We start from the raw sequence: 12,467 nt of genomic DNA, 5'->3' as shown, positions 1-12,467 counted from the left end.
CCCTGCCAGCATTGAGATGCTTACAATGCCACTCAATCCACAAGAGTTCCTACCTACTGGCCTGTGATCTTCCTGCATTTGGTGTCATTACATGTGTTTCGTGAGTCTGAAAAGGACTTTATAGATTGGTTTCAGACATATGGGCTAATATCGGACTTATGGACTTGATCTGGACTGGGCTGAGATATTTTGTTAATGTACAATTACTCTTTTTGTAAAGCTCTTTCTTATACACATATGAGTATGTATGAATTTGTTTTTCTAGTCTACCCAAGACTAACACACCACCTCTATTTTATACTTGAAAGAAAGATAAATTCATATTTTAAACTCTAGGAATAAAAAACTGTTTGTGGTTTCTCTCCACCAGACATATTAGAGTGCTTTATGCATTCTCTGTTATGCTCCTTCGGCTCCTGGAATGTCCTTCCTCCAAATGTCTGCCTAGCCCCAACATGTTCTTTAAGGTTCAGCTGCCCTAGGAAACATTCCTTGCTCCCTCAACTCAAATGTCAGTGGTGCTAAATGTTCCTGTACTGGAAGACCCAGAGCAAATTTATAGTACTGATCAAAGCATTATAGTTAATGTATGTCTATTTAACTGCTAGCTACCCTGTTAGAATAAAGACCTACAGGACAGTATTTGTGTTTTATGATTTGTTTTGTTTTTTGTATCTCCCACTAATATCTAGTACAATGCCTGGCAACAATTTTCCATGAGAGATCTTAAGGAAAAGTTAACAAGCACGGTTAAGGTTCCGCTTGCTGGTACCCCACTTGTTCTCACAGGTGTAAATGATCACTAACGCATTGCAAGTACTATATAAGAAAGTATGCAAAGGTCCCTGTGGTTTTTTGCCCCAAAAGGCAAATCATCCACATGTTAGCACTGAGAGAGGAGAACTGGAAACACCTGAATGTTTTTGCTTAATGCCCCTTTCTTTCATAATTCTGCTTGTTTACCACTCCTTAATGTTAGATGTACACAAATATATTTGCATAGGATTTGGTGCAATGGAAAAACTTGGTCCTCTTTCTAATATAAGGCAGAATTTTATCTGGATAACACCATGGGCCCATAATTTCTGCACCTAGGGAGAAAAAAGAATTTTCCAGAGGAATTGTCCCTAAGTATAGGAGATAAAGGGAAGGCAGTGACTTCAAACTCCTATCCCTTGTCTCCAGTCATCAAATGGGTGATGCCAGTTCTGGCCCTCGGTCTCATTTGCGAGATGAAGCTAGGAACAATAAGTATAATAGTGAGACTTTTTTTGGCACTGTTTGTAATAAGAAATTAAGTACATATGAAACCTCTGGCCAGACTGTATATTCTAGAAATCAAAAAATTTTACCTTATTGTGAACCAAAAATAAAACTCCTCTAGGCCAGAGATGAAAGGCATCTCTGATATTACTAGGTCACCTCATATATCATCTGCCATCTGCCTATAAATCATCATTGAATAAATATTTATTGGACAAGATTGTACATATTTGTATTGAGCAGATAGTAAAATGAGTGACTTGTTTCAAAGCTTAGAAATACGCTTCAGAAATACTACCCTCTGTAAAATGTTTGTGATGTTAAAAAGGTTCCTTTAATAAGGACTTAGCAGAATGCACACCAAGAAATACTGGCTCTTGAAGTGGGAGCAATTCTATTTAACCACTCGTATTCTATTATTACCACTTTGCTATTATAACCCCTTTGGCCCCAAAATTCACTAGTAAAATGAAATTCACAAAATCAAATTCAATTATATACAATAAAGTCAGAAAACATTGAAAAACCACAAAAATTCAGCAATATTATTCCCTTCCTGCCATTTATAAATAATAGATGCTCTTAAAGCTTTTTCTTACTCATCTAGCAAAACAAATTTCAGATGGCTCTACCAAAGTATGACCCCAGGGCCCACCACACTGGAGCCCTGATGTAAGACTATTTTTATTAAAATGCACTTAATGGTAAATTTTTTCAAAAGGATTTTGATTATATCCTTAAAACTCTGTCTTACCTTATACGTATTCCAGAATTTCTGTTTCAGGTCTAAAAATATATCATCCTTCCCTTGGAGAATACTCATACCTATTTTTAAAAACAAAACAAAAAAAGTTTTCAAAGATTCATCAGGAAGATTTGTGTATACTAGCTCACTCATGTATTTTTTTATTCCAATACATGAAGTTACCACCACAAAAATGCAGTGTTTGGCACTGAAGACAAAGTGGGTACATAAGCAAATGTGGTGAAGAAAGCTGATGGTACCCAGCTATCAAAAGAGATAGTAGCATCTGGGGTCTTAAAGGCTTGAAGATAAACAAGCATCCATATCGCTCAGAAGCAACAAAGCCCACATGGAAGGAGCACAGTAACCTGTGTGATCACGAGGTGTCTATGGGATCAGGTATCAGGCATCAAAGAACAAAAAATCCTATCATTGTGAAATGAGGGGGAGTGTGGAGTGGAAACCCAAAGCCCATCTGTAGGCAACTAGACATCCCCTTACAAAAGGAAGGAGACGAGCCAGTCAGGGTGCAGTTAACAATAATGAAACATACAACTTTCCTCTAGTTCTTAAATGCTTCCTCCCCCACACTATCATGATCCCAATTCTACCTTACAAATCTGACTAGACCTGAGAATGTACACTGGTACAGATAGGAACTGGAAATACAGGGAATCCAGGACAGATGAACCCCTCAGGACCAGTGGTGAGAGTGGCGATATCGGAAGGGTGGAGGGGAGTGGGGTAGAAAGAGGGAACCAATTACAAGGAAGGATCTCCGTATAACCCCTCCCTGGGGGACGGACAACAGAAAAGTGGGTGAAGGGAGATCTCGGACAGTGTAAGACATGATAAAATCATAATAATTTATAAATTATCAAGGGTTCATGAGGGAGGAGGGGTGGAGAGAGGGGAAAAACGAGCTGATACCAAGGACTCAAATAGAAACCAAAGGTTTTGAGAATGATGATGGCAAAAAATGTACAAATGTGCTTGACACAATGGATGTAAGTATGGATTGTGATAAAAGTTGTAGGAGCCCCCAATAAAATGATTGAAAAACAAATAAACTCAGTGTCACCTTTCTGACCCTGCAGTGAGAACAGGAAATAATAAACATTCTAAAAATAGTTAAACTTTAAAGGAACCATAAAAATTGAGTGAGAATAACAGGAAACAAAAATAATAGAAAAATGATTTTAAAAAACAATAAGGGATTATGAGATTATCACCCTGAAAACATTGAAACAAAACCATGCTGATGTCACATGTTAATGAAAGCAGATTGTCACATAAAATAAAGGATTATGTCCCATGAATAAGGTGCTCCAGAAAAAATCATCTATATGACACCAGGAGGTCAACAATTACTCTAAAGTAAAGATGAGAAGATAAAACTCAAAAATCTTACTGCCATCAAGTTGTTGGCTCATAACAACCCTATAGGACAGAGCAGAATTACCCCACAGGAAGAGAAAGCCTTTTTACTGCTTACATAAAGATTACAGCCTTAGAAAGTTCGTGAGACAGTGGTACTCTGTCCAACAGGGTCACCGTGAGTCACCATTGACCTGTTTACCAGAGGATAACTAGTCTAATCAGAATTCACAACTAAAGCAACAATTCACCCTTTCTAAAAACAGTCTGAAAACGTTCGTCTTCAGTATTTCTAAAAAGAAACTCAGAGAGCAAGAACAAAACCTTCCTGTTTTAGAAAGGCTGTAAGAAATGAGAGTGCTTTAAAAATTCTGTCCCACCCCCACTAGGTTGTTCCTGTTATTGTTAAGTGGAGTTGGTTCCAACTCATAGCAATCCTGTGTACAACAGAACAAAACACTGTCCAGCCCTGTGCCATCCTCACAATTGTTCTTATGTTTGAGCCCATCAATAGAGCCATTACGTCAATCCATTTTGTTGAAGATCTTCCCCTTTTGCCACTGCCTCTCTACTAAGTATGATGTCCTTCTCCAGGGACTGGAGATATGTCTTTTCTGACATGTCCCAAGTACATGAGATGAAGATTCACCATTTTGGCCTCTAAGGACCATTCTGGCCATACTTCTTCCAAGACAGAGTTGTTTGTTCTTTTGGCAGTCCAGGAACTTTCAATGTTCTTCACCAGCACAAATCAACTGCATTGATTCTTCATGAGTCTTCCTTACACAGTGTCTAACTTTTACATGCATATGAGGCTATTGAAATACCCTGGCTTGGGTCAGGCACAGGAGAAAGCCAAGGCTTTCCACTCCCATAAAGATGCACAGTCTCAGAAACTCACCAGGGCGTTCCTCGTTGTCCTATGGGACCTGTGAATGGCATCGACTTGATGGCAGTGAGTCTGGTTTTCAGTTTGGGTCTGGAGCACCTTAGTCCTCAGAGTAACATCCATGCTTTTCAACACTTTAAAGAGGTATAGTGCAGCAGATTTACCCAATGCAATGTGTTGTTTGCAATCTTGGCTGTTGCTTCCATGAGCATTGATTATAGATCCAAGTAAGACTAACTCTTTGACAACTTCAATCTTTTTTCCCATTGATCATGATGTTACCTACTGGTCCAATTGTTTTCTTTACACTGACTTGCAATCCATACTAAAGGTGGCAATATTTTATTTCATCAGAAAATGTCTAAGTCCTCCTCATTTTCAGCAAGCAAGATTGTGTCATCTGTATATTTTAGGTAGCTAATAAGTCTTCTTAGATAGTTAATAAGTCTTCTTCCAATCCCAATCCTGCATTCTTCTTCATATAATTCAGCTTCTCTGATGATAGGTTTAGCATACAGACTGAATAAATATGGTGAGAAGATACAACCCTGATGCAAACCTTTCCTGATTTTAAAACATCCAGTATGTCCTTGTTCTGTTTGCACAACTGCCTTCTTGGTCCATGCACAGGTTCTACATGAGCATAATGAAGTGTTCTGGAATTGCCATTCTTCTCAGGGCTATCCATAGTTTGTTATGATTCACATGGTTGGATACCTTAACATATTTGCTAAAACCCAAGTAAACATATTTCTGGTCATCTCTGTTTCAGGCAAGGTCCAGCTAATAATCGGTAATGATATCCCTTGTTTCAAGTTCTCTTCTGAATCCAGTCTGAATCTCTGGCAGTTCCATGTCAATGTACCTGCTGTAACCATTCATTGTTGGATGATCTTCAGCAAGATTTTACTTGCATGTGATATGTGATAATGTTCTATAATTTGAGCATTCTATTGGGTCATATTTCTTTAAATAGGTACAAATATGGATCTCTTCCAGTTAGTGGAACAAGTAGCTGTCTTCCAAATTTCCTGCCATAGATGAATGAGTGCTTCCAGTTTTTTATCAGCTGATTGAAACATTTTGATTGGCATTCTGTCAATCCTTGGAGCCTAGTTTGTGGCTAATGTTTTCAGTGCAGCTTGGACTTCTTTGTTTAGTGCCATTGGTTTTTGTTCATCTGTTACCTGTGTTAGTCCAAGTTCACTAGCGATACAAATCCAGACACACACAAATGTGTGTAAGAGAGAGCTTTATATCAAAGAGCAATTGTATATTAAGAAAACATCCCAGCCCAGTCCATAAGTCCATTATTAACCAAGATGTCCAATACTAGTCCAGAAATTCTTCTTTAGGCTCACACAGCACATGCAATGATGCTGAATGCAGGAAGATCACAGGCTGGTGGGTGGAAAGTCTTGTGGATTCAGTGGTGGTGGAAGCATCTCAGTGCTGGCACCTCAACTGGCTCCTCCAGCTCCATGGCTCTGGCTGCCATCAGCGTGGTCCCATGTGGCTTGTCAACAAGAAGGTGAAGCAGAGAGAAAGTGTGGCCCACTTCCAGGTCGAAAGAGAGGAAGTTCCCAGAATCCTCATGAGAAGGCCACAGGAGCCATCAGGCTGTGACCTGATTGCCAGGCTAACCTCTACCCCTTCACTCTTAATATTCTCAAGTTGACACGAGATTATGTAAATACCATGCTACTTCATGAGATGTTCAAATGTCAACTGGTTCTTTTTGGTACACTGACTCTGTTTATTCTTTCCATCTTCTTTTTATGCTTCCTGCATTGTTTAATACTTTGTCCATATAATCTTCCAATATGCAACTCAAGGCTTGAATATTTCCTTGAGTTCTTTCAGTTAAAGAGATGCTGAATGTGTTCTTCCTTGTTGTTTTTCTAACTCCAGGTCTTTGCACATTTCATTGTAATATTTGACTTCATCATCTCCAGCTGCCCTTTGATATTTTCCATTCCGTTCTTTAACTTCATTGTTTGTTCCATGTGCCTTAGCTTCACTATGATTAGGAGCAAGTTTCAGAATCTGTTTTTTCTTTCTTTCCTGTTTTTAATGGCGTTTTGCTTTCTTCGTGAATTATGTTCTTGATGACATCTCACAGTTTTTCAGGTATTCTGTTTTAGTGTTCAATGTGTCAACTCTGTAATTGAAACATTCTCGAAACTCAGGTGGCCATACTCAAGGTCATATTTGTGGACTTTTCATTTTCTTCATCTACAATGTGAATTTACATATGAGCATTTGATGGTGTGTTCTTCAGTCAGACCCTGGCCTCATTTTAGCAGCTTATATTGAGCTGCTCCATAGTCACTTCCCACAGATGTAGTCCATTTGATTTCTGTGTATTCTGAGGAAGTTCACGTCCTCAAAGTAACATCCTTGCTTTTTCAATACCCTGAAGAGGTCTTGTGCAGCAGATTTACCCAGTGCAACACGTCTTTTGATTTCTGACTGCTACTTCCATGAGCATTGCTTGTGGATCCAAGCCACACCAAATCCTTGACAACTCCAGCCCTTTCCCCATTTATCATGGTATCACACCTGTGGTGCAGTTGTGAGGATTTGGGTCTTTTTGGGGGGAGGTGTCTTCTTTATACTGAGCTGTACTCCATAGTGAAGGCTGCGATCCTTGATTTTCACCAGCGAGTTCTTCAAGTCCTCGCTTTCAGCAAGCAAGGTTGTCATGTGCGTATTAAAGGTACGCAATCAGAGAAAGACACGGGTAGAGGTCTTCAATGTCTTCATCACTACCTTTGATGTTTCGTGCATACATCTGAATAATAGTTATATTAGTTGGATTTCACTGAATGCAGATAGATATAATCGTATCGCAGACAGCATTGTACTTCAAGATCGATCTTGAAATGTCCTTTTTGACTAGAAATGCAACACCATTCCTTTGATTCATTCGCAGCATAGTAATTATAGGATTTTCTGATTTAAAGTGGCCAGTACAGCTTATTTCATCTTATTAATGTCTCCAATTTTTATGTGTTCCGTTTCATTTTGATAGTTTCCAATTTCCCTACATTCATACTTCGTATTTCCAAATTCTGATTAATTGATGCTTACAGCTGTTTCTTCTCATGCCCCATCAGCAATGAGGGTCACGAAGGCTTTACTTCCGAAGGCTTTATGTCATTACTTTGAGAAGGCAGTCCTTCCTCGGTCATGTTTCGAGTGTCTTCTGCCCTGTGAGGCTATCTTGTGGCAGTGTCTCTGGCAATGCTCGGTTGCACAAGGTTCTCAGTGTCCGATAATGTTTCAGTTCGGTCCAGTATTTCCGTGACTAGTTCCCCAGAACAGACAACCTATTCCCTCTGTGTCGTCTGTTCTCAGTCTGGAAGCGCTGCTGAAACCTGTTCATCGTAGGTGACCCTGCTGGGATTGGAAATACCAGTGACATAGCTTCCAACATTACAGAAAAACACAAGCCACCAAAGTACGACAAACTGAAATAAGTAGTAACTAATTGTCGTTCAGTGCCATCAATTCCCAAATCATAGTGACCCCGTATGTACAGAGAAGAAAACACGGACAGGATCTGTGACATCCTCACAATTGTTGTTACAGTTGAACCTATTGTTGCAACCCCTGGGTCACTCCCTCTCTTTGAGGGTCTTCCTCTTTTTCCAAGCATAATCTACCTGCTCCAGGGATTGGCTATGTTTCATTCACGGCAGATTTGTTCAGTCTTATTGCTACCCATACATATTCAATATTCTTCACCAACACTATAATTCAATGCATCTATTTTTCTTTAGTCTTTCTTATTGTCTAGTTTTTGCATACAGGAGGCAAATTATAATACCATGGCTTGGGTCAGGTAACCTTAATCCTCAAAGGGATTAGGAGGAAGGGGAGAAAAGAATCTTGTTTGTTTTGTTTAGTTTTCAGTCAACTGATGAGGACTGGGGATCAGATTCTAAAAAAAAAAAAAAAAAGTCAAGTAATGGTAATGCAATAGTATTCCACTTACCCAGAATTAACTATGTGCTAAGCACTTTAAGTGCCTTATTTCATTTGACCCTCATAACAAGCTTCTATTGTAGGTAGAGTTACAGAGGAAAACAAGAGCTCAAGGAGATCAAAAGCAGACAGAGTCCAACCTCTTCATCACAATTACTACACTGGCTGCAAAGGTGGCTCAAAACAAAAGATAATCCGATTTATGAAACCCAATGTGTGTCTTGAAGAAGAGCTCTGATGGAACAGTGGTTAAATTGTCAGCAGTCTGAACCCACCAACCCTTCCACAGAACAAAGATGAGGCGGTCTGCTTCCATGCAGACACACAAAGACTTGAAAATCATAGGGAGAAGTTCTTCTCCGCCCTATAGGAACACTATGAGTTGAAAGTGACCTTATGGCAGTGCTTTGATGTAGAGTCCCTGAGTGGTGTAAATAGTTAGGCATTCAGATGTTAACTGAAAGGCAGATGGTTTAATCCCATGCAGAGGTACCTCAGAAGCAAGGACTGGTGATCTACCTCCCAAAATATCCGTCATTGTAAACTCTGTGGAGCACAGTTCTGCTATGATACTAATTGGGTCATCATGAGTTAGAATCAACTAAACAACAACTGGTAGTGCCTTGAAGAAACATCCAATCCACTCCTCAGGCCTTCCCTCTTCATTTTAACATAAAAAGAGGGAAACTGGGCTAGAAATCTGAAAAGCAATAGAAGCAAAAATCTGCTTTAACAACCAGAGGCCTGAAAACATAGGCCTCCTGGGTCCTAATATTTCAGCATCTTTCTGGTTTCAGACATACTGGCAACACTACCACTATTCAAGCATCACAGTTAAAAGCACAGCTCACAGCATGGACTCTTGTCTTTGTACCCCTAAATTAACTCCTTGGGCCTGATTTTTTTCATGTCACATGAAAATATTGCAAGAGCTTGTTTTATAGTACATCAATGTTTACTGCAGCATTACTCAGGATAACCAAAAGATGGAAGCTGCCTGGTCTTGGCACAAGGGACTCCATTTTGAATCCGGTACCTTCTTGGTTCTCAGAACTCACCTCTCATGGGCCTCCCTCACATCGGCCTCCCCTCCCCTCGCTGAAAATCACCAGTTCTGAGAACCAGACACCCCCAAGAAAGAATGTTCTTTGAAGATATGTTTACTCCACCCGCCCTGTACCTATAGATAAGATTAACGACCACTCTCCTGCATTCCTTGAAGATGTGTTTATTCCACCCGTCCTGGACCTATAGATAAGATTAATGAGCGCTTCCCTTTGAAGCCCCTGTGTGCAGCTGTGCCTGCCACCAGGGGATATAAAAACGCAGCCAGAAATTCCCCTCGCGCGGTTTCACTAGCTCAATACCTGAGTTGCTGAACCCGCCCGCAAGCTTCTCAATAAAGCCTGCTTCTAAAACTTTACCAATTGGATCTTTAATTCCGTTTCGCGCCCCAAAAACCCTTACAGAAGCAACTTAAATGCCCATCAAGAGATGAATGGGATGAACACAAAGTAGGAGAACCGTACAATGGGATACTATTTAGCCATATAGCAAACAAAGTTCTGATGCATACTAGGACATGGAAAAGTCTTGGAAATATGCTCTAGGGGTTCAGAGGAAGATGATGAATGAGTAGCACACAGAGACCAGAGCAGAGGGACCATGGAGAGGGATATCCTACACTTCCAGATCTAAGATTCTCAGCATGAAGATAAGTAGAAACAAATGTATTAAAATAAACAGCAGCAACGTCTGCCGACAGACTCCCCTTTGTCATCGGCCCTCAGCACTAGCCGGAAGAATGCAGCGTCCCAGCTCTCTAATCCATCTCTCCTGCTCCAGGAGCTAGCTCAGGTGGCCGACCAGCTGAGCAGCAGAGACTTCACTCTGCATAACCAGCCTGGGTCAGATATACGCTTGGCTCTTGGCCCAAGCCAAGGGGGCTCCGGTCTGATACCCTCGCAGCCCTAACTCACCAATAACAGGAACAGCACAGCCGACCTGAGCTGCATGGGGATATCTCCATAGGGCAGCCAGGAGCAGGCATAAATGTGAATAGTCTAATTCTCCACACAAACTGGGAGAGCTCCAGCCCCACTTGGAAAAACTAACCCCCTTCCCTGAGGTACAGCTCTACACTACCCCCCATCTTTAGATACACAAACAACACAAAACACGTGGACCTTAAGAGGCAGTTGGTTTTTAGTAACTCCTTTGAACCTGGTCTATTAACAAGTTATTAGCATAGCAATGCAAGTGAAAATAGCAACAGAGGGTTTATAAAGCACAAGCAGGCGGGAGTTTGGGCTAGAGACAAAGACGGGGGAAAAAAAAAAAAAAAGCCTTAGGGCCCAGAAGTTGCTCTTGGCTCACAAACCTAGATTTTACCAGCTGTTCCCCGGTGACTCAAGCCCCTGATCAACAGACCCATAACAAAAGAAGAAATAGAACTGGTGGTTAAGAACCTAACACCAAGAAAAGCCCAGACCAGGTGGTTTCACAGGGGAATTCTCCCAAGTATTCAGAGATCTAACACCAATACTACACAAACTATTCCAGAACACAGAAAAACACAACAAACTCCCAAACTCATTCTATGAAGCCAGCATAACACTGATACCCAAACCAAGCACAGACCCACAAGGATAGAAAATACTGTTGGGTCAGGTACTGGTTGGGGGACATTAGGAAAAGCCTGCCTGCCCTTATCGGACCAAGACTGCTAGCTTCAAAGGGTCCCACAACAATGAGCCATCTCCTCAGCATCAGGCAGACCGATCAAGACACCACCACAGTCCAGTCGTACCTGCAGTCTTACCTTGGAATTGGATGGAAAAGGCTTAAAGCCCCTGCAGCTGCAACTCCTACCGCCTTCCTCCCTGTTTGCCCTCCTGCAGCTTCTACCCCCTCCCTTTATTGTTTACCCTTCTGACCAGCTCACCCAGGAGTTCTGGGCACCTGACTCTCTCCCTCTCTGCTCCTCCCTCCCTCGGGGCAGCATGCCTTTACTGACTCCTTGCTGGAGCCCAGGAATCTCACCCACAGAATAAGCTTCTCCATTTCCTTCTCTGCGGACTGGCCTCAGTTTTTCTTTGCGGTGAACCTATTAATTACAGACCAATATCCCTTATGAACAGATGTTAAAATTCTGAAAAAATTCTGGCCAACAAAATCCGACATCATATCAACAAAATAATTCACCATAACAAAGCAGGATTCATTCCTGGGATGGTTCAATATTGAAAGATAATCAATGTAATCTGCCACAAAATCAAGGCAAAGAATAAAAACCATATGATCATATCAATAGATGCATAAAAGGTATCTGATAATATCCAACACCCAATTTTGATCAAAATACTCAACAAAATAGGAATAGAAGGAAAATTCTTCAACATGATAAAAGCCATATATGAAAAACCAACAGCCAATATCACACTTAACAGGGAAACGCCAAAAACATTTCCATGGAAAACAGGGACCAAAACAGGATGTGCCCTAACACCACTCTTAATTAAAATCATGCTGGAAGTTTTAGCTAGAGCATCAGACAACAAAAATAAATCTAAGGAATACAAATAAGCAAAAAGGAAGTGAAAGCTCACTATTTGCAAATGAGGTGATCCTATATATAGAAAACCCAGAAGTCTCCACCAAAAAAATCTACTGGAAACAATTGAAGAATTTGGAGAGGTTGTAAAACACAAAATTATTAACCAGAAATCAATAGGATTCCTATATGCCAGCAAACAGACCTGCCAAATAGACTTTAAGAAAACAATACCATTTACAATAAGCACACAAAAGATAAAATACTTAGGAATAAAACTAACTAAACAAAGGACCTATACAGAGAAAACTACAGAATATCACTATAAGAAACCAAACAATACTGATGTAAATGGAAGGATATCCAGTGTTCATGGATAGGCAGGCTTAATATTATAAAAATTTTAATAGTACCTAAAAAAACAATCTATAGATACAATGTAATCCCAATCCAAATCCCAAATACATTCTTTAAAGAAATGAAAAAACTAATTACTGATTTCATATGGGTAAACAAAAGACCCAGGATAAGCAAAGAACTTCTTTAAAAGAACCAAGTAGGAGACCTGAAAAACCTAAAAGAACTAAAAACCTTCTACATAGCCACAGTAGTCAAAACAATAGATATTATGTTAGTCCAGGTAGACTAGA

The 12,467-nt window shown here is 40.3% G+C and overlaps 1 protein-coding gene across 2 annotated transcripts in view; it reads right to left on the bottom strand.

Annotated features, from left to right (window-relative positions):
- Positions 1-12,467, bottom strand: part of MPV17L (MPV17 mitochondrial inner membrane protein like) — a 42,231-nt gene that overhangs the window by 20,944 nt on the left and 8,820 nt on the right. Inside the window, exon 2 of one of the 2 annotated variants that reach the window (XM_004706265.2) lies at positions 2,018-2,088. The exons of the other annotated variant lie outside the window; for it this stretch is intronic. Within the exon in view, the coding sequence (XP_004706322.1) occupies positions 2,018-2,088 (71 nt within the window). The remainder of the gene's footprint in view (positions 1-2,017; positions 2,089-12,467) is intronic. 2 annotated transcript variants of the gene reach the window in all.

Source organism: Echinops telfairi, unplaced genomic scaffold (genome assembly GCF_000313985.2).
Source record: "Echinops telfairi isolate 266 unplaced genomic scaffold, ASM31398v2 ScPeMD7_5;HRSCAF=22, whole genome shotgun sequence".
NCBI lineage: Eukaryota > Metazoa > Chordata > Mammalia > Afrosoricida > Tenrecidae > Echinops > Echinops telfairi.
Note: the sequence above shows the minus strand (reverse complement) of the source record. Positions and strands in the feature narration are given on the sequence as shown.